Genomic DNA, 23,909 nt, shown 5'->3' on the forward strand with positions numbered 1-23,909 from the left:
TGCCACCAGGGTTTCCTTTTCTATCCTTACACAGTTTAAATTCCCAGCACTGGCTGAATACACCTCCCTGACCCTCTTCTTGGCAAAATGAAAACCCTAGTTAAAGCTGTCTCTTAGCCTATTCTGTGGGTGCACCCCTACAGCTCAACACAATGGGGGAGGGGGATGAATCCTGCTCTCTGATTTTGCCTTACGCCTCACTAACCTCAGTTTCTCCTTTGATGCTGCCCAGCTCTCTTGCGACGTTTTCCTAGTCCATTCACTCATTCTCCTGTTTATCTTTTTTCTTCAATTCTCCAGCACCTTCTCCCTCATGCTCTTTTGCAGTGAATGACCTTGCATCTTATTTCACTCAGGTAATGGACGTATTTAGAGAACTTTCAGCAGCTTCTCCATCTCTCCATCTGCCGACATCTCTCCCATGTGCTCTGTCTATACTTGTCCCTGAGGTCAGTCTCTCCACTTGTGCATTATATCCGTTAAAAGCAAATGAACAAACAAAAAATAACAGTTGCTGTCGACTCTGGCTCATGGCAACCACATTTGTGTCAGAGTAGATCTACATAGGGTTTTCAATGACTGTTTTTTCAGAAGTAGATCCCCCGACTTTTCTTCTGAGGCGCCTTTAGGTGGACTCAAACTTCCAGCCTTTCAGTTAGCAGCTAAGCACCTTGACTATTTGCACCATCCGGATTCCATTATATCGATAGCTGTACTTAAGCAGAGTCTACCTCACCGGGGGCACTGGTCCAAGAGGAGTGTAATCGCTTCTCCTAAGTAAGGGTCAGAAGCTAGCAAGATGTTAAGAAGTAAACAAGTAAGATGTGAAATCCAGATCTTAGTCTTTGTATCAATGCTGCAAATCAAATAATTGCATGGCTGGATCACAATGTTTTTACCGATTCCCTATTGATGGTTATTTGTTCACAGATTTTTTTGTTTTTGTGTTTTACTATTACCAATAATGGGGCACTGAATATAACTTTATGCTGAGATAAATTCCTGGAGATAGATGTGAGGATGGGGGAGATAGAATATGTTCTTTTAATTTAAAAAAAAAAATTGTTGAGTTTGTCAAACTGCCCCACAAATGTACTTCTCATTGTACTTTCTACCAGCATTGTATGAGCATCTGTTTCGTGACAGAATTTCTGGCAAGGTTTATTAGCAAACATTCTTTCTGTTTTGTTTAATTTTTAAGTTATTATTATTATTAAATATTTCAAGCTTACAAAAATGAATGGGTTTTTTTTTTTTTTTTTACAGTATATAATGAGACTTCATCTCATGTACTTTGGACATGTTATCAGGAGGTTACCAGTCCCTGGAGAAAGACATGATGCTTGGTTAAGTAGAGGGTCAGAGAAAAAGAAGAAGACCCTCAACAAGATGGATTGGCATAGAGGCTGCAACAGTGGGCTCAGTTATAGCAACAATTGTGAGGATGGCTCAGGACTAGGCAGTGTTTTGTTCTGTTGTACATAGGGTCCCTATTAGTTGGAACTACTCCATGGCACCTAACAACAAAGCAGTCTAAAATAGTTCCCCGGGTGGTGCAAATCATCAGCATGCTTGGCTGCTACCTAAACGGTTGGAGGTTTGAGTACACCTAGAGTCTCAGAAGAAAGGCCTGGTGATCTACTTCCAAAAAAATCAGCAACTGAATACCCTATGGAGCACAGTTTTACTCTGATATACATGGGATAGCCATGGGTCGCAGTTGACTCAAAGTAAACTAGTTTATTTTCCATTTCCTCTCAAATTCTTAGTATCCTTAGACTTTTAAAAAGTTTACTGTCAACTTGATTCAAATGAAATTACATCTCTTTTTTTTTTTCTCTTGCAATGTCTTGCTTAATAGTGATGTTGAACATTTTTTCAATTTTATATTGACTATTCAAGTTTTTTTTTTGGTGTGTGAATTACTCATTTATATGTTTTGTCTATTTTTCTTTATTTCTGAGTTGTTTGTCATTTTCTTATTGATTTATTGAAGTTCTTTATATATTGTGGATGATAACTCAGTTATATATGCTGTAGACTGCTTTTCGTGTGTGTGTGTATGTTCGGAGGGAAAAGGCTTTGCTTATGTGTCTTTTATTGTTAAGAAAATCTTTATATTAATATAGTCAGATTTATCAATTGTTTACTTAAAACATTATGTAAATTTTCTTAGTTAAGGATTTCTCTTTATCTTCTGATAAAAATGTTTTTGACACTTACATTTTTGCCAGATCAGAGAGTTTAAATGGTATCACATTGCAGTTTTAATTTGCTTTATTTTTATCACTAATGAATTGAGTTTTCTGTTTTCTTAGATTGCTGCTGTTCATTCACAAATTTTCTTTTGTAAAGTGTTTATTGACGTTGTTAGTCATTTACAATTCCTTTAATTTTTTTTAATTAAAAGTTCTTTGTATGCTTTGAATGACAAATCTTTGTCAGCTGCATGTGTTGAAAACTTCGAGATTGTAGTTTACCCTTCGCTTTCCTGGTGGTATCCTTTGTTGAGCAGAAATTCTTAATTCCAAAATATCAAATAAATGAAATTTTTCTTTTACCAGGTGATAAATTCTCCAATCTGATGTCACAGGGATATTATTCAGTTTGTCTTATTTTTCCATTAAATTTAATAATTTTATTCCACAAAGCGCTCATAGAAATTTTGTTAAACTCATTCTTAAGGTAAATTAAATATCTGGTGAATTTGATTCAATTTTTTGTAGGTTTTTTGTTTGTTTGTTTTTTCATGTAGAAAATCATGTCATATGTGAAGCATAACTGTTTTGTTTCCTTTTACGAACAGCAAGCTTTTTATATATTTTCATTTTTCCTTTTCTTACTGCCATAGAGTATAGCAAGAACTATAATATGAAGCTGAATTCAAGTGTTGATACTAGACAAGAGGTATTAACACATCATACCCTGTTTAAGGTGTGAGAAAGCTTGAGGTTGCAGATTACTTGAACTTGTGTAATTTGTCTGTGTTTTTTTATTTGATTACATAATATTCTCCATCATTAAATCGCTATCACCATGGTAATTATGTGGTTGTAATAATTTTTATCATGGTGTCTATACTCATGAGCGAATGTGAGCCTTTAAATTTCCTTTTTTGGCTAGTAGTCTGTCTGAATTTGGTATCAAGATTATACTTGATATATTAGAGCATCATTTTGTCCATTTTCCAATTATCTGGAGAAGTTTATCTAAGATTGGAACATTATTCCAAGAATATTGTCAGAAATCACAAACAAAAACAACTGGATCTGGTACTCTGCAATGAGATGCTGTAATACGCATTAATACACGCACATACACATACGTGACTGTGTGCTTCACAACTTACGCTTTCTAGAAAAAGTGAATATTGAAATATATTGAAAACATTGCATATATCTAAAGTAACTAACTCGTGGGTGATATCTTTTTTGAGTATAATAGGTAAATCCAGAGATGCAGAACCACAAATCTCTAATGTTCTGTTGTGTATAACTCTTGATTTACCTTCACAAGCCCATGTATATCAGTAGGTCTAATGTTTAAGCTCAGATAAATTATTATTATAGGTTAGAAGGCCACCATCTTTTCAAGATACTCAGTGTGGTGGATAATCAGACTGCACAAAGAAAATACCTGATGGTATAATAGCACATAGTTGTGAAGATCTCTGGACTTGCTTGAGAACTTTGTGGAGGATTAGGTTAAGACTTACATAAAGCTTTAATGGCTCACTCTGCTTTGTATTGCTCTGAAGATACTATGAAGTTGTTTATGATAATCAAAGCCAGGATTATCTGGACAGTGTTCTTGATGAAGAAGCTTCATTATAGAAGGAAAACAGGGATTAGTCCTTGTGACAAACTGCCATTTTTTCTTTAGACTAATTAAAAGTAATGCTACCAATCCTCTTGTGAATAAAGAACAAACACAAATAAGGATGCTCTGTTTTTCTCCTGCTGGCACACATGGAATTTCATGGCAAGTGATAACACAAAAATCACAGGAGCAATATGGAACAGCACAAAGTAAAAAATCTTGTAGTAACAAAAGGATGAAGGGGATTTGTTTGGCATTAACAAGCGCTTACAGATGTCTGTGTACTTGGCTGTTTTCCCCTTTGGGCTCTATCTGTGTGTGCCACATTACTCGGTCGTTAGAGGGTAGGCTTTTGAAACTTTCACTCTTCACTTGGATTTTTGTAGAGTGTAGTTATTGCTAAATGAGTGAAAACTTGTATATTAAGGCAAGTTACCTGGACAAAGATTCCAAATTCTGACTTTCTTTACATTTGCAGAGAACCAGGAAAATGATAGCTGAAACTCTGATGTTTTAAAATGCCTTAATTTGAGAAAAGAAGTCAGCTCTAACTAAATTGTGTTTAATGAGATATCATATCAAATGTCCTATCTGCTTTGTGTAGATTAATCAGGTAATTTAGACCCGTAAGACTCTGTATTTAATTAGTGTGTTTTTAAGCATCCATATTTTTTTCAGAATGAAAAATATTTTTACAAAGTTTCCAATAAATACAAGAAAAAATATATGTGAAGTCATGAATATAATCAAGTAACCTCTTAGTGAGCTCGTGCTGCTGTAGCGGAAATACCATAATTGGGTAACTTTAAAGAACAAAAGTTCATTTTCTCACCATTCAGGAAGCTACAAGTCAAAATTCAGGAAGTGGCTCTTGAGGGTGGTACTTTCTAGACTATTTCAGCCTGTGTAGACCCAGTAGTCCTCGGATCTTGGAGATCTTCACTACGCATCTACCTTTCCCCAGCTGATGCTTGTTTGTCTCTGTGTGTAGGCTGTTCTATTATCACTCAAAAGTAATTAGGTTTAGGGTACAGCCTACACTGATATGACCTCATTAACGTAATAGAGACAACTCTATTTCTAAATGGGATTACATCCACAGGGATAGGGGCCAGAACTCCAACATATCGTTTTGGGGAGACTCAATTCAATTCATAACACATCTCTCTCTCTCTTTTTTTTTTTCCATGTCTTTATATATTTTTTTATTGTGGTTTAGATAAAGGTTTACAGAGCAAATCAGCCTCTCATTAAATTAAAGCACATATTGTTTTGTGATATTGGTTGCTAATCCCGTGCCATGTCAATACTCTCCCCATCTCGACCCTGGGTTCCCCGTTTCTATTCATCCAGCTTTCCCGTCCCCACCTGCCTTCTTGTCCCTGTCCCTTGATTGGTGTGCCCAGTTAGTCTCGTATATATGGTTGAGCTATGTGTACTATTGTTTGTTCTATGGGCTCGTCTAATCCTTGGCTGAAGGGTGAACCTCAGGAGTGACTTCAGTACTCAGTCAAAGGATGCCCGGGGGCCATCCTCTCGGGGTTTCTCCAGTCTGTCAGACCAGTAAGACTGGTCTTTTTTTGTGAATTTGAGTTTTGTTCTACCTTCATAACACATCTCTTTTGAGCAATTTTCCTACTGATTTTGTTTTTCCCATAGAAAGCATTTTGATGCCAGATGTATCAAAATTCCTAGGGAAAAAACCATAACAAATAAAAGTGCTGCAGAAATGAATGAGTTCTTGCCCTTGTGCATCCCATTTCCAAGTGATCAGCATGGTGCTCCTGTGAGAAGCACGGTCTTTCTCTCTATGACTGACTTCAGAGGAAAGCCCATCTTGCTTTTCTTCAAAAAGTAATCTAAATAGAGGTAAGAACATGAAGAATAAAACAAAAGGCAAGGTTAAGGTATTCACTTTTTTTTTTCCCAAAGAAAATGGGATTTATGGTTTATGAAGATAGATTTTTAAAGATATGAAATTCCACAAGGTTCAGAAAATCTTAAATTGAATATGGAATGATTAATGATAGAGTTTATAAAGCAAAGAATTGTATACAAAATATGCATGCATACTAATAAGCATGGCTTTAAAGAAGCATAACTAGTATGAGCTACAGTATGTTAGTTAAATGCCCTAACGTAAGGACAAAATATCCTTCAGGATTTAGTGTTTTCAAAGCTTCCAAAGACTTTACTTAAAGATAACAAAAAGATAATTTAACAGTTTATCTGGTCATATTAATTTTCTAAATATTCTCATGAATTAATCTTTCATTAAATCTTTTTGCAAAGCCATAATACATGACACTATAAGTAGCTCATTTGTTATAAAGTTATTTTATATTTATGTATTTCAATTTCCACTAGAATTAGAATGTTTACAATGAAGTAGTAAATAGGCTCAAACATTGTTATGTTTCAATAAATCCAAAACCATAGAACCTTCAGAACACTTTTGCTAAAGGTATGTTCTTGGTGACACAGGTTTATTTAGTAATTTTTTAGAGGCCTTCAGGTTTATATTGCTTCTAATAACTCCAGTGATGGTTGTTGTTGTTAGGTGCCATCAAGTCAGTTCCGACTCACAGCGACCCTATGTACCACAGAACATAACAGCCCAGTCTGACACCATGCTCACAATCGCTGTTATGCTTGAGCCCATTGTTGTAGCCACTGTGTCAGTCCATCTTCTTGAGGGTCTTTCTCTTTTTTGCTGACCCTGTACTTTACAAAGCATGATGTCCTTCTGACTAATCCCTCCTAACAACATGTCTGAAGTATGTAAGTTGTAGTCTCACCATCCTTGCTTCTAAGGAGCATTCCGGTTATACTTCTTCCAAGACAGATTTGTTTGTTCTTTTGGCAGTCCATGGTATATTCAATATTCAACTCATCTGGTCTTTGGTCATTAGCGTTCAACATGTCAAGTTTATTCTTGAGGTGGTCTCTAAATTCAGGTAGGATATACTCAAGGCTGTACTTTGGCTCTTGTCAACTTGTTCTAATTGTCTTCAGTTTCAACTTGAACTTGCATATGAGCATTTGATGGTCTGTTCTGCAGTGGGCCCCTGGCCTTGTTCTGCCTGATGATATTGAGCTATTCCGTCATCATTTTCCACAGATGTAGTCAATCTGATGCCTGTGCATTCCATCTGTGGAGGTCTATGTGTATAGTCACAGTTTATGTTGGTGAAAAAAGGTATTTGCAATGAAGAAGTTGTTGGTCTTGCAAAATTCTACCATGCAATCTCCAGCATCGTTTCTATCACTAAGGCCATATTTTCCAACTACCGATCCTTCTTTTTTGTTTCCAACTTTCACATTCCAATCACCAGTAATTATCAATGCATCCTGACTACATGTTCAATCAATTTCAGACTGCAGAAGCTGGTAAAAATCTTCAGTTTCTTCATCTTTGGCCCTAGTGGTTGGTGTGTAACTTTGAATAATAGTCATATTAACTGGTCTTCCTTGTAGGCATATGGATATTATCCTATCACTGACAGCATTGTACTTCAGGATAGATCTTGAAATGTTCTTTTTGACGATGAATGCAACACTGTTTCTCTTCAAGTAGTAGACCATATGATTGTCTGGTTCAAAATGGCCAATACCACTAATATCACTAATGCCTAGGATATCGATGTTTATGCATTCCATTTCATTTTTGGCAATTTCCAATTTTCCTAGTTACATACTTAGTACATTCTATGTTCCGATTACTAATGGATGTTTGCAACGGTGTCTTCTCATTTTGAGTCGTGCCACATCAGCAAATGAAGGTCCTGAAAGCTTGACTCCATCCATATCATTAAGGTCGACTCTACTTTGAGGAGGCAGCTCTTCCCCAGTTGTCTTTTGAGTGCCTTCCAACCTGGGGGGGCTCATCTTCTGACACTGTATCAGACAATGTTCCACTGCTATTCAAAAGGTTTTCACTGGCTAATCCTTTTCAGAAGTAGACTATGGGGTCCTTCTTCCTAGTCTGTCTTAGTCTGGAAGCTCAGCTGAAACCTGTCTGCCATGGGTGACCCTGCTGGTATCTGCATACCAGTGGCATACCTTCCAGCATGACAGCAACACGCATCCCCTTACAGTACGACAAACTGACAGACGCATCTCCAGTGATTATTAAAGGGTAAAATAACAACCTTGGTAAGTGCAGACCTTGGAATTACTTGTTCTTTCCTGAGAATTTGTGTCTTTTCATTTTAAGAATGAATGAAGAAAACTTTGCTTGACCATTCTAAGTGTTAGTTTTTTGAAGGTAGGAATTTGAAACTGGGGTTATTAATATATGCTCTTCCTAGATGTCGCTTCTATAAAACCATGCATTCATTTAATTTGAAATTAATTTGTTTTGTTTTTTTCTTCTTTTTTCTTCACCTGTACTTTTAAATTATACTGGTTTTTATTTTATTAAAAGTTATGGAAACATAACACATGGAGAACCTTTTTCCTTACTTTCAGGGAAATAAAGGCTAGTTAAATGCAAGCTGCTTGAAAGTTAACAAATATGAGCAAGAACTGACTGCATAGGAGTACAACGGAATATGAGGAATATGCTTTTTATTTTTGTAGTCTAATAGGAAGCAAACCATGTTATAAAATCATAAATGAAATTTCAGAAAAGATATGATATGTTCCATATGAGTGTTACAGACAGTAAATACTTAATACGTTGAGAGAAAGAATAGATCACTTTTACTTCAAAAGGTAGGATGATTAGTAAAAGAATCTCATAGAGGAGCAGAGAAAATTTTTTTAGCAGGTTGTTGGGGTCAGATTACAGAAGGCTTGAATGCTAGGCCAATACAGGGTGGAAAAAAAAAAAAAACAGGCTTTTGAACATGTGAAATATGAATGGTGGTAATATTACTCTAGCAATACATAGATTTATTTTGTAGAGTTCACTGGAGGCAGGGATACCATTTAGACTCTTGAAACAACACAGGTAAGAAACTATCAAATACTGAAATGGGTTGACATTTATTGTTTTAAAGGGCAATGATGTTTTCAGGATTCAGAGGAACTCTTTTTTAATGGAGTAAAAGAAATGATAGTTTATGTATATATATATGTATGTATATTTTAGTCAATATGCTTACTCCATTCTTTCTCTAAATAATTTATTTTCTGTCGGTTTGTAAGGGCAAATTCAACTTGTATTTAAAGAGAAATGAGAAGAATTACAGTGTAAGTGTTTTGACATGTTTGAAAAAAAAAGTCATATTGCTGTGAATGGTTAGACATGAAAGGGATCTTAGCATTTACCAAAGGGCTTTAAAGATTTGTCAAAGATCAAAGAACAAATTAGAGGCAGAATTGGATATAAAATGAAACTGTTTCCGGTCCAACCTATTACTTTACCAGTTTAGATTTGGGGAAAAAGAAGAGGAAATAAAGGAAAAAGGAAACAAGGTGTGAAGAGTCATCTATGGACAAAATATATACATTTTTTGTGGCCAATTTGCATAAAGGAAAGAAAACAGAGAGAGAACTAAGTAATATTGACTTCTTACTATGAACCAGGTATATTTATATCCCATTTAAGATAAACTTAACCCAAAACTGTAAGTCTGGCATTACAATTTCTTTTTTTTACACCTTGGGAGATGGAAGTTTCGAGAGATGAAATAACCCACTCGAGGACACTTGGGAACAGCAGAGCTCAGAGTGGAGGTTGCTTCCTAAGTTGGCCAACTTCAACATGCATAAACTGAAAAACCAAACCTATTGCCGTCGACTAGATTCCGACTCATAACAACCCTATAGGACAGAGTAGAACTGCCCCATAGGGTTTCCAGGGAGCAGCTAGTGGATTTGAATCTCTGACCTTTCGGTTAGCAGTCGAGCTTTTAACCACTGTGTTCACTAAAGAAAACCTGAGGGCCAAGATTCTAGTGTCAGCTCATCACTGAGACATTTCATTCCTCTGATTAGAGCTTCCTCATTTTTCAGGTATGAATAATTTATTATCTAGTTTTATTAAAAATGTCCATAAGGATGATTGAGAGAATTTATGTACAATTAATATTTCAAAGCACAGAAGTATATTTGCTTCTATGTGAATTTCTGATCCCAAGTTGTTCCATAAAAAGTAAACCCAAAAAACCAAACCTGTTGCCTTCAAGTGGATTCTGACTCGTAGCAACCCTGTAGGACAGAGTAGAATTGCCCCATAAGGTTTTCAAGGAGAGGCTGGTAGATTTGAACTGCCGACCTTTGGTTAACAGCCAAGCTCTTAACCACTGCACCACTAGGGCTCCATACAAAGTAATGACTCCCTAAAATTCTACCTGAAATTAACTGCAGTAGGGTTCATGAAGCTAATGGCTGCAAAGATCTTGCATTTCACAGAATCTTTTTTTTTTTCCTACAGTTAACATAAGATTAAGTTATGTTAACTTCCCAGGAAGAACCTGGGAAAACCAGATATTTTTATTTCCTTTTTTTTTTTTTTTTTGTGCTGCATAGTTCCAGTGCTAATGACTTCCCTAAGGATATATGGATGCCAATGGTTTAATAATGAGTAGCACAGTGTATAGCATTTAGAGCATAGTCAACATTTCAAATATAGATAACTACATCAGGAGGGATACTATGTTAATTTAAATTATTCTTTCTGGGTTTGTGTGTATGTGTGTATGTGCACATATGTGACATTTTATGTTTAGGTATTTGTAAAGATTAGCATCTTAGCTTACGGCTTAAACTATCTTTAAATATACAATTGAACCAGAGTTCATATGGACTGTTTCTCCATTCCAGCAAAGCAGAATGTGACATCCTTATTGTTTTATTTTGAAGTCATGAATTACCCTAAGAATGGGATCTAGTGTTTTTTGACCCTAATGTTTGCTTGCCTCATTTTTCCTTACTGATACAATTGTCAACAATCTATATTTTTCCTAAGTCTATAATATAAACAAAATTTTTAAAAACCCATTGCCCTCCAGTCGATTCTGATTCATAGCGACCCTGTAGGACAGAGTAGAACTGCCCCATAAGGTTTCCTAGGCTGTAATCTTTATGGAAGCAGATTGCCACATCTTTCTCCCACGGAACATCTGGTGGGTTCCAACCACCAACCTTTCCATTAGCAGCCGAGCATTTAACCACCATGTGTCTTTTTATAACATCATGTTATATTGAATTATCTAAAACATTCTTTAGCACCTATACAATCAAGCAGAGCATTGTACCCATCAACCCCTTGAACATTCCTTTTAGGGTTCCATGGTTTCCATAGAAAGTGAGAATGTGAGAATTCATTACACACAATCTTAACTTTTCCCAAAATGAGGCTCAATCAGATGTGTGCTTTGTACACAATAAGTGTTGACTAATGATTAGGGCTGCCACATAAAATAATGATGCCCAATGAATTCTGAATTTAAGATAAACATCAAATAACTTTTTATCATAATTAGGTGCCCTGTAAATATTGCACACTTAAAAAAAGATTTTATCTGAAATTCAGAATAAACACAGAATCCTATATTTTTATTTATTATATCTGGCAACTCTACTAATAGTCTGACATTTGTAAACATTTCCAATTCATGGGAAATATATTTTTGATTTTTGATTTATTATGCTATGAGAGTTCATGCCTGGCTCAGGTGGCTTTTTTCTTCCCTACCTGAATTTCTTTAAGATGATCTTTGTTGCTTATTAATCAGTTCCCCTTTGGCTATACCTGGACAAAAAAATGGGGAGGTGGAGTAATTTTCTAATTATCTGGAGGTCTGCAGTTAGTTAATAATTTATATTGTTTAATTCAGTTTTCAATTTAGCCTTCAAAACAAAAAAAAACCCAAATCCACTGCCGTCTAGTCCATTCCAACTCATAGCAACCCTATAGGACAGAGAAGAACTGCCCCATAGGATTTCCAAGGAGCGGCTGGTGAATTTGAACTTCTGACCTTTTGGTTAGCGGCCGAACTCTTAACCACTTAACTCTTAACCCCGAGTTTTAGGAGAGTTGAAGAATATGTGCAGATAGTATCTCATAGTGTTCTATAGTCTTGATTAACACACGATATAGGGGAAGTCAGCACAAATGGACTAAACCAAAAGCTAAGAAATTTCCTGAATAGAACCAAACACTTTGAGAGACAAAGTAGCAGGGGTCTGGGGACCATGGTTTCAGGGGACATCTAGGTCATTTGGCATAACAAAGTTTATTAAGAAAATGTTCTGCATCCCATTTTTTGAGTGGCATCTGGGTTCTTGAAAGCTAGCGAGCAGCCATCTAAGATGCATCAATTTGGTCCCAACTCACCTGGAGCAAAGGAGAATGAAGAACACCAAAGACACAAGGAAAATATTAGCCCAAGAGACAAAAAAGGCCACATAACCAGAGAGTCCATCAGCCTGACACCAGAAGAACTAGATGGTGTCCGTCTACCACCAATGACTGCCCTGACAGGGAACACAACAGAGAGTCCCTGATGGAGCAGGAGAAAGGTGGGTGCAGAACTCAAATTCTAGTAAAAAGATCAGACTTAATGGTCTGACTGAGACTGGAGGAACCCAGAAAGCATAGCCCCCAGACTCTCTATTAGCCCAGAACTGAAACCATTCCAGAAGCCAACTCTTCAAACAAAGATTAGACTGGACTATGAGACATAAAATGATACTCGTGAAGAGTGTGCTTCTTAGCTCAAATAGATACACGAGACTAAATGGGCAGCTCCTGTCCGGAGGCAAAATGAGAAGGCAAGAACAGACAGGAGCTGGTTGAACAGATACGGGAAATGTGGGGTGGAAAGGAGTGTCATGGATTGAATTATGTCCCCCAGAAATATGTGTCAACTTGGTTAGGCCATGATTCCCAGTAATGTGTGATTGTCCACCATTTTGTGATTGTAATTTTATGTTAAAGTGGAATAGGGTAGGATTGTAACACCACCCTTACTCAGGTCACATCCCTGTTCCAATATAAAGGAAGTTTCCCTGGGGTGTGGCCTGCACCACCATTTATCTTACAAGAGATAAAAGGAAAGGGAAGCAAGCAGAGAGTAGGGGACCTCATACCACCAGGAAAGCAGTGCTGGGAGCAGAGAGCGTCGTTTGGACCCAGGGTTTCTGCTCAGAGAAGCTCCTAGTCCAGGGGAAGATTGACAAGAAGGGTCTTCCTCCAGAGCCAACAGAGAAAGCCTTCCCCTGGAGCTGACACCCTAAATTTGGACTTGTAGCCAACTAGACTATGAGAAAATAAATTTCTCTTTGTTAAAGCCATCCACTTGTGGTATTCTGTTATAGCAGCACTAGATAACTAAGACAACAAGTGTGTTGTCACATTATACAGAGAGAAACTAGGGTTACATAATAATGTGTGTATAAATGTTTGTATGAGAAACTAACTTGTACTGTAAACTTTTACTTAAAGTACAATAAAAAAATTTTTTTTTTTCTTCCTCCACAATTCAAGATCAAGGTCTGCACTGCTGTTTTTTGTAAAGAAGTTTTCTGGTAATTCTTGTACCTTTCCTTATGTGGCCACTTATTTTTAGGGAATTTATATGTTACCTCTAATTTCTTAATGGTATTTTCTTCAGTGCTTATTGAATTAATAAGGCTGTTAATTTTATGCTAAACAGCAGCAGATTCATTTTGTAGCTATATTTTTTTTATTAAGCTAGTGTTGAGGCCATTGATGGAGCAGGCATGACTTTCTTACACCGAGACATTTGAAAGGGATCAGATCAAAAGAAAATAATGTTTATTCCAAAAGAAAGATCTAAAATATTTATGTAAAATTATCAAAAAAAAAAAAAAAAGAGAGAGAGCTTTTGACTTCATCTTCTTTTTTTTTTTTAAAAAGAAGCTTTTTAGCTTTTTGTCACTTGATATTTTAAAAGCAAATGCACTCTACTTACCCAGTTAAATTATGGAAACCTCTGGGAATTTAGAAAATAAAATACAGTCAATAAATGAATATTTAGACAAAGTGTCATTCAACTTCCTGAAGAAAAGTGCATGACATCTTTGGATAACCATGACCCCATATGAAGTCAACTATTCATATGAAATGAACTGGAGCAGTTCATTGTTTTAAGTAGAAGCTTAACTCCAGAGACCTATGTGATGTGTTCTCCACCATTTGATCATCACTATAATCAAATGAGGGCCTAGATGGTGGAGTAGTCAGACACTTACGGTGGCCAATCTTACAACAAAGACCCGAAAACACAAGTGAATCAATTATATATGACAATCTAGGAGCCCTGAACATCTAAGGCAAAGTTGAGGAATTGGACTGAGTGGCAGAGGGAGGGAGAGACAGTTCAAAAGCAGTGAGGAGTTGCCAGACCTGACCCGGAGAGAGCCTGAGCCCTTCAGGCTTAATCAGCTCATGGGTGAGCCATGAGACAGGCAAGCAGCGGTACTTGGGAGGCACGTTTTCTGCACCAGGAGAGACCCAGTGGCAGAAACTCTACTAAGCCACCCAGAACCAGTGAGAAGAAGCCCTGGATTGGTGAAAGATAAGTGCTTGCATACGGCCTACCTACTGCGCAGATCAGAAACACCTACCTTAGGGAAAAACCTCTCCTGTTTACCTCCCCACTCCCTGCTCTGCACTGGGTCCTGGACCACTCGCTTCAGCAATTGCTGAGTCCCCTGGGCCAGACACAGGATCCATCACACGCCCCTGAGCCATTCTCCCTGCCTTGGAGAGTGAACAAATTAATGAACAGGAAAATTAAACTGCCTGCTCCCCGCAGCCAGGAACCCAGGGTAGGCACAGCTCCTTTGCCTAGGCACAGGCATAAGGGATCCACAGACTTTGAGTGCCTCTCCCCGCTCCAGAGACTTGTGTTGGCCCATTTCAACAGCACAGGCCCTAATTACCACAGTACAACCGAATATATACCTGATGTCTAACTTCACGTGTTTCAGCTGTGAAGTGGCAGGTTCGTGACATTTGACACTTGCTCTGCCCATTAAGCAGGGTCTTCACCTACCCACATCAGGACCCTGAGGACTGGTGGCTCCACCCACGCCACCTAGCCACCACTAAAGGGGCCCAAGAATAAGAGGTGCCCCCCAGTCCTTACAGCCAGCAGCATTGGGTGCTCATAGTCTGGCTGCAAAAACCACCCACCTACATGCTCTAGGGAACAGGGACATACCTTCCTCCTGGACCCTTTGGGGAGGCTGTCAGCCCCCTGCCTTGCTCAGGTGTGCCCCCTGCTGCAGCCAGAGGACTGTGCCTACACCAATCACCCATGCCTGTCTAGGACTGTAGGTGAGAGCCTACACCACACACTTGGTGGCCATCTACGTGGGCACCTGAGCTGAATCCATACAGCAGGAGTGGGTGGACTCCTGAGTTCACATACCTAGTAACAGATCTAACTGCCTGGTAACAGGACATTAGAGCTTCAAAGGTGCCAATAATCAAACTAGCTCATACAAGCAGCCTATTTGGGCATATCAAAACAAAACAAGAAGCTAGGACACAGGAAGCAAACGTAAAATAAATATAATAACTTATCGGTGGCTCGGAGACAACAGTCAATATCAAATCACATAAAGAGGCAATCCATGATGGCTTCAGCAAGCTCCCAAAATGAAGAACCTAGAAATTTTCCAGAGGAGGAAAATTTCATGGAATTACCAGAGACAGAATACAAAAGATTAATATACAGAACTCTTCAATAAATTAGGAAGGAAATTAAGCAAAGTGCAGACCTTGCAATAGAGGAAATTAAACAGATTAGAGAAGAGCATAATGACAAATTTAATAGGATGCAAGAATTCATAGAGAGACAGCAATCAGAAATCTGGAAGATTAACAATAAAATGTTAGAATTAGATAACTCAATAGAAAGTCATAGGAGGAGAGTTGAGGCAATGGAAGTCAGAATTAGTGAGATTGAAGATAAAGCACTTGACGCCAACTTATTTGAGGAAAAATCAGATAAAAGGATTAAAAAAATGAAGAAACCCTAAGAATTATGTGGGACTCCATCAAGAGGAATATCCTACGAGTGATTGGAGTACCAGCACAGGGGAATAACAGAAAATACAGAGAATTGTTGAAGATTTCTTGGCAGAAAACTTCCCTGATATCATGAAGGATGATGACAAGATATCTATCCAAGATGCTCATCAAACTCCACATAATGTAGATCCCAAAAGAATGTTACCAAGACATATTATAACCAAAAACTTGCCAAAACCAAAGATAAAGAGAGAATTTTAAGAACGGCTAAGGATAAACAAAAAGTCATCTATAAAGGAGAGTCAGTAAGAATACTCAGCAGAAATCATGCAGGCAAGAAGGCAATGGGATGACATATATAAAGCCTTGAAGGAAAACAATTGCCAGCCAAGAATTATATATCTAGCAAAACTGTCTCTCAAATATGATGGTAAAATTAGGGCATTTCCAGATAAACAGAAGTTTAGGGAATTTGCAAAAACCAAACCAAAATTACAAGAAATACTAAAGGGAGTCCTCTGGTTAGAAAATCAGTAACATCAGATAACAACCCAGACTAGAATACAGGACAGAGCAACCAGATATCAACCCAGATAGGGAAGTCACAAAAATAAATCAAAGCTAAAACACTGAAAATAGGGAAACAGCAATATGTAAAAGATGACAACATTAAAACAAAATAGAGGGACTTAAAAAATGTAGACATAGATTTTTCATATGCAGAAGAAGTCAAGGTGATATAAAGAAATAAAAGACTGATATAAACTTAGAGAAAAAAGGGGTAAATATTAAGGTACCCACAAAGGAAACTAACAATCCTGCAAGTCAAAATAAAAAACTAGAAAAATATAAAGACTCAGCAAACACAAAATCAAAGGGGAGCCCTGCTGGCATAGTGGTTAAGAGCTTGGCTGCTAACCAAAAGGTGTGCAGTTCGAATCCACCAGCCCCTCCTTGGACACCCTAAGGGACAGTTCTCTTCTGTCCTGTAGGGTCACTGTGAGTCAGAATCAACTTGACGGCAACGGGTTTGGTTTAATTTTTTATAATCAAATGTGGGAGTTATGTGGACGAATAGTTAATGCCCTATGACCTACATCTTTAAATAATAATATACCAACTTGGAGCTGACCCTCTGCATTTTTATTTATTCCTTGTGGTTTATAGGAAGTCAGAACTGAGTTTTGTGACCTATCCTTTCCCCAAATTCATTTAACTGGGAAATAAGACAGGGTGATGGTTTAAGTCTTTGTTCTTTGTTCAGAGAATGAAAATTCTTCCTGAATGTCAACTTGTGTAAATAATACAACTTTAAAAGCAGTTACTATAGGAACATTTAAATTCATCTAAACTGGCTCTTCACTACTTTGTGCTCTGCTACCAATTTTTCTGTTTCATTTTATGGACTCCTCTTTCTAATTTTCCCATTTATTGCATGGATGTTTGATGCATATAAATAGACATGAAAACCAATGTGTCTGTCCAGTTGCATGTACCGACTGCTGTATTCATGTCTTCCCCAGGCACGGAAGGAGCAGTGTTTGGGCACTCTGTAGAGACACCTCACATCAGAGCAGAACCTTCCCAAGACCTCAGGTAAGTGCTGGTCCTTGCACCTTCGTTATTCTTTCAGTTACTATCGATTGTCCTCAATATATAAAGAACTGAAATAGAAAATGTGCCACATACTTGTATGAACAAATCACATACCCTAGCTCCATGGTAAATAGTCAGGAATTTGGTGGAAGAAAAGGGAATGTCAGTTATTATTCTAAGCATCTTTAACATCTATCATCAAAAAGAACATTTTAAGATCTATTCTGAGTACAGTGCTGTCAGTGATGGCATAATGTCATATACCTACAAGAAAAACTATTTAATACGAGTATTATTCAAATTTATGCACCAACCACTAAGGCCAAAGAGGAAGAAATTGAAGATTTTTATCAACTTCTACAGTCTGAAATTGATCAAACATGCAGTCAAAATGCATTGATAATTCCTGGTGATTGGAATGTGAAAGTTGTAAACAAAGAAGAATCAGTAGTTAGAAAGCATGGCCTTGGTGATAGAAATGATGCCAGAGATCACATCATAGAGTTTTGCAAGATCAATGACTTATTCATTAGAAATATTTTTTCAGCTACATAAACAGCAACTGTACACATGGATCTCACTGGATAGAATACATTGGCGTTAAATCAACTACATCTGTGGAAAGAGACCATGGAGAAGCTCAATATCATCAGTCAGACAAGGCCATGGGCCAACTGTGGAATAGACCATAAATTGCTCATCCGCCATTTCAAGTTGAAACTGGAGAAAAATAAAACAAGTCCACTAGAGCCAAAGTATGACCTTGAGTGTATCCAACCTGACTTTAGAGACCATCTCAAGAATAGATTTGACACCTTGAACACTAATGATCGAAGGCCAGATGAGATATGGGATGACATCAAGGACATCATAGCTGAAGAAATCAAAAGGTTATGAAAAAAGCATAAAAAAAAAAAAAGAACTCATTGCTCACTAGTTGAGTAACACAAATTCAAGCAAGCTAGTGAAAAATATCAGGAGAGGGTGGCCTTCTTTATGTGATCGTGGAATTTTTCTGTAAGTGCAAAATACTAGTTATTTACCCCAAGTTTGGGGAGAGTTGAAGAGTATGTGTAGACAGCATCTCATAGTGTGCTCTAGTCTTGATTAATGTCTCTTTTCTCAGCTAGAAATTCAACATTTTTGTGTAATTATTCATTTTATCACTCTCTACCAAAGTTGTGAGTTCCGTAAGAACAGGATCCACATCTTCCTTGCTCATCCTCATTTCTATAGTAGCAAGCACTGTATCTCACATATAATAATGTTTGACAAGCATTTGTTAATTTGCATTATGGAAATTTAGCAAAAATGAGTAACAAGGAAATGAACTAACTGAACGTGATATAAGGATTGTGGCATCAGTTGGAAAGAACATTGACTCCAAGTTTTGAATTGTATTTTAATATAGATACAAGACTTAACTAATTGATTTAATAAAACTTTAAAAAATTGCAATGTTCAAAAAGAAATATTTTTACTTCTAATCACTAATTATGACACATTTTGCAATTTTCACTCTGAAAAGCCAACCGCCAAAAGAGGAACAGAGCCAACTGCTAATTAATTATCTTGCTGACATGGCTCAAAATTCATAAATGTGAATACGAGTTAAATTATAATTAATATATATTCTTTCTGGTTTTTATTTTTAATTTTCTAATTATTCATCAATTATTTAAATACTGCACTAAGCCAGGTTTATCTGCTAGTGCAGAAAGCAGACTGGCAACCCCTGAGATGAAGGTTACTGATCTAAATTCCAAAGCTGAATCAGAAGCAAAGCACAGTAATGATGGGGGTTTTCAATTATTCATTTGTGTACTGAAGATTAAAAGCAGAGTGGGTGAGAAGATCTTTATAAGTCTTGCTGACAATTTTCCTACCAGAGCAATAAGAATTACTTCTAGTCAGCAACTAATTCTAATCTACAAGATGTGATTGGTTGGCCAAGTAAATAAAATGGGAATTTGGGGAGTAGGTAAGCATGTTGTCTTCGGTTTTGTTATTGTCAAGAATAAAAAATATTAGGAAGGGATATTTCAAAAAGTTTATTATAGAATGTAGATAATATATTTTGATGTGGAAAAGATAATGGCTTTCTATCATTTATTTATTCAACACATGCTTGATGAGTCCTTAGTATATGCCAAGACCTGTGTTGTTTTCATGTGCATTTTAAACCTGCATATATAGATTTTCTTTAATTTCATATATACCCAAAAAACCAAACCCATTGCCTTTGAGTCAATTCCAACTCGTAGTGAGACTATAGGACAGAGTAGCACTGCCCCACAGGGTTTCCAAGGAGTGGCTGGTGGATTTGAACTGCCAACCTTTTAGTTAGCAGCCAAACTCTTCACCACTTAACTCTTAACCAGGGCCCCAGAAGGACATATTATTGTTTTGTACTAGAGATCTATAATTTAAAAGGCTAAGAAATGCATTCTTTAGCAATATTGTCGGTAAAGACAAAATAGTATGTTTTCTGGAATAACCAAAGTATGAGTGGTCTTTTTTATTTCTTAGATTAATATATAGCTAAATTATTGCAATTCAAAAGAGTTTTTGTACTCTATGGTGAGAAGTGATGAAACCCATTTCAAATGCCCATTGCCCAAAGATTATTATTGTCTCATTTCCATTAAATGTTATAAGAATAATTTTTTAAAATCTTGAATTGGAATCAGTAAACTAAATTAATATGTAATGACATAATTGCCATATTTTTATTTTTCTCATTCTTGTAAGAATACAAATTAAAACTAAAATCTGGACCAATATGCAATATTACGATAAATGAAGAAAAGATTGACGTTGTCAAGCATTTCATTTTACTTGGATCCACAAGCAATGCCCATGGAAGCAGCAGTCAACAAATCAAATGGCACATTGAGTTGGGCTAATCTGCTGCAAAAGACCTCTTTAAAGTGTTAAAAAGCAAAGATGCCACTTTGAGGACTAAGATGTGCCTGACCCAAGCCATGGTGTTTTCAATTGCCTCATATGCATGTGAAAGCTCGACAATGAATAAGGAAGACTAAAGAAGAATCGATGCCTTTGAATTATGGTGTTGGCAAAGAATATTGAATATACATACCATGGATTGCCAGAAGAATGAACAAATCTGTCTTGGAAGAAGTAGAGCCAGAATTTTTATTAGAAGCAAGGATGGCAAGATGTACTTTGGACATGTTATCATGAGGGACCAGTCCCTGGAGAAGGACATCATGCCTGGTAGAATAGAGGGTCAGCAAAAAACAGGAGGACCCTGAACAAGATGGATTGACACAGTGGCTGCAGCACTGTGCTCAAGCATAACAATGATTGTGAGGATGGCGCAGGACCAGGCAGTATTTTGCTGTGTTGTACGTAGGGTCACTATGAGTCCAAACCAACTCAGTGTCACCTAACAACAACAACAACCAGGAGAAGGAATAAATCCTTCTTGGAAGAAGTACAACCAGAATGCTCCTTAGAAGCAAGCATGGTGGGAAATTTGTCTCACGTACCTTGGACATATTATCTGGAGGAGCCTGTCTTTGGAGAAGGACATCATGGTTGGTACAGTAGACAGTCAGCAAAAAAGAGGAAGACCCTCAGGGAGATGGATTGACACAGTGGCTGCAACAATGGACTCAAACATAGCAGTGATTATGAGGATGGTGCGGGACTGGACAGTGTTTTGTTCTGTTGTACATAGGGTCGCTATGAGTCAGAATTGACTTGATGGCACCTAACAACAACAACAACTATGTCTCCAGCTTTGTGTTAAATATTCAGCAAGAACAAGACATGTGGTGCTTAAATTTCTTCAGTTCTGCTTAAATTTCTATTTACTGATTTCATCTTACAACTTAGTTTAAAAGAATTTGAATTCTTCTTTCCTCAGTACGCTGAGAATTCTTCTAGAGAACTAGGCCATCTTTTTTTCAAAATTAATAATTGCATAACTCTCTAATAACAAAATCCTGTTGCAACCCTAGTATATAGAAACCAGAAAAGCAAAATTGCTTTGGGAAAACAGAGTAGGGAGGTTGGAGTTCAACGTTTGTCCTTCTCTCTGCTATAATCCCTGATCACCCACTATAATCTTTGTTCCGACTGTTTTTTTAAATGTATGCTTTTAAATTGAAAGAAAACTTAGTCTTTTATATTTTTCTAGGTATTTACCATTTCTGATGATGTTCATTCTTTACTAAAAATTTGATAACTTATCTAGTATCATTTTCCTCCAGCCTAAGCATTTCTTTCAATGCAGATCTGTTTACAACAAAATCTTTTGTTTGTTTTTTAATATAAGTCTTCTCTTTGTTTTGTTTTGCCTTTATTCTAAAAGGATAATTTTGCTGGCTATAAAATTTTTGTTGACAGTTTTTTGTTCTTTTAAAACTTTAAAGAGATTATATCACTTTCTTCTAGCTTTCACAGTTCATAATGAAAAGTATCCATTTAAATCATTAAACACAATTTTTTTTCTGACTAATTCCAAGATTTTCTCTTCATTTTTGTTTTTTCAGCAATTGGACATTGATGTGCTTAGGCATGTTTTTCGTTATAGTTATCCTGCTTTAGTTTCATGACACTTCTTGAATCTGTAAATTACGTTTTTCCCAAGACTGTGGAAATTTCCAGACATTGTGACTTCACATATGTTTCCTGACTTATTCTCTTTGTTTTTTCTTTCCAGTACTCCAGTTACCTCATATTAGGCCTTTTGATATTACAGATTCTTGAGGTCATGGTTAGTTTTATTCATTTATTTTTCCCTGATAGGTCCATAAGCTAGCTTCAAAAACTTGTTCAAAGGTACAGTGTTGACATGTCATGGGGTTGTTAACCATTGTCATAGGGCAATATGTGTACTAACTGTTTAATGAGAAACTATTTGTTCTGCAAACCTTCACCTAAGGTGCAAAAAAAAGAAAAAAGGAAAGAATTATCTATGTGAGATCAAATTGACAACAGCAACTCAAAAGGTTTAATGGGAAGCCTAGGGGCCAGTAAGTCGGAGATAATGGTGATGGAATAATCTGGAAAAAGTTAGTGAGAATAGCAGCACAATTGGAAGAATGTAATCGATGTTACTGAATTGTACATGTAAAAACTTTTGAAATGGTGTAACTTTGGCTATGTATATTTTCACCAGAAAAAAGGTCCTCAAGGTTGAGAAGGGAGAGCGTTGACACATCGTGGGGTTCTTAATGAATGTCATAAAACAGTATGTGTGCTGTTTAATGAGAAACTATTTGTTCTGTAAACCTTCATCTAAAGTACAATAAAAAAAATTTTTAAAAAAAGACCTCTTGAAAAAAAAAAACTTGTTCATAATTTTGCTTTAATCTTCATATTTATAAGAATTATTTGACTACTGGCATATGTTCATTTGAGAATAGAATTAAGAAATCCCTCAGTATTAAGTTTTTATTGCATACTGTTTAACTGCACACTCCTACCATAATTAATTTTAAATTACTAAGATATATTACTCACCTGAATATTGGATGCTATTCAAAACAGACAGTGCTATTTGTAATGAAATTATATTTTATTTTTTTTCTTTTCTCTTTTTTAAATTTTTTAATTTTTTTTCTTTTTCTTTTTTGCGTAAGCTGCACTGGCCTCCCCAGTATTGTGCATTGTCCTACCCCTCACCAAATCACCACCCATCCGTTGTCTGTTTAGTGTTTTCCATCCCCACTCCTCCCCTCCCTGTATTTTATTTCTTAATAATCACTACACTTAATTTTACCAAGACTAGCAAACTATAAAGTTGAAACCAGCTTAATCACTTCAGCAGTTCCAGTATTTGGCAATAATGTAAAAACTGCTACCAATGTTGAATGATTATTACATACCATGTGATATGTAAAAATCACAATATAGTTATGGAAGGTACATGACTTAGGCAACAAAATTAGTTGCACAAGAAATGAAAATATTTCTGTAAAACTTAATTTACATATTTAAACTCCTTTGCCCTGGATATCAGAAACTAAACCCTAGCCAATTCAGTTCTCTACACTTTTCCTAGCTTGCATGCAACCTAGGGGGAAAAAGTTCAAAAGAGCTTTGACAGCTTCTCTGTCATTTGTGGCAGAAGATACTGCTTAATGAAAGAGGAAAAGCCAAGTGGTACAAGGAGGAAATTAATATTTCAGACTACTGTTCTGCCACAGATGCGGCAGTCTGCTCCCGTCAAGATTCCAGCCTTGGAAACCCTATGGGGAAGTTGTACTCTGTCCTGTAGGGTCGCTATGAGTTAAATTGACTCAATGACAGCGGGAAATTCTGCTATATACTTATCTCCCATGATTCTCAAAGTAATTCCACAAGAAAACAGTATTATTGTCAATTTAAAGATGAGGAAATTAAGCCTTATTGTGGCTGGCTAACTTGCTCAGCTCTCAATCCTGACTAGGATAAGACAGATCAGAGAATAGGTATTGTCTAAGTCAGTGTTAGAAAAGCACTTTCCTCTGGCTACACTGGCAATGGATACTTGAGGTATAAACTGAATATGAATACAATAAGCATT

At 36.7% G+C, this 23,909-nt stretch overlaps 1 protein-coding gene across 3 annotated transcripts in view; it reads left to right on the forward strand.

The window, feature by feature from the left end:
• Positions 1-23,909, forward strand: part of SGCZ (sarcoglycan zeta) — a 385,242-nt gene that overhangs the window by 351,797 nt on the left and 9,536 nt on the right. For all 3 annotated transcript variants that reach the window (XM_012557395.1, XM_012557396.1, XM_023737235.1), the window contains one exon: positions 17,299-17,371. In XM_012557395.1, the coding sequence (XP_012412849.1) occupies positions 17,299-17,371 (73 nt within the window). The remainder of the gene's footprint in view (positions 1-17,298; positions 17,372-23,909) is intronic.

This window comes from Trichechus manatus, unplaced genomic scaffold, assembly GCF_000243295.1.
Source record: "Trichechus manatus latirostris isolate Lorelei unplaced genomic scaffold, TriManLat1.0 scaffold00099, whole genome shotgun sequence".
Lineage (NCBI taxonomy): Eukaryota > Metazoa > Chordata > Mammalia > Sirenia > Trichechidae > Trichechus > Trichechus manatus.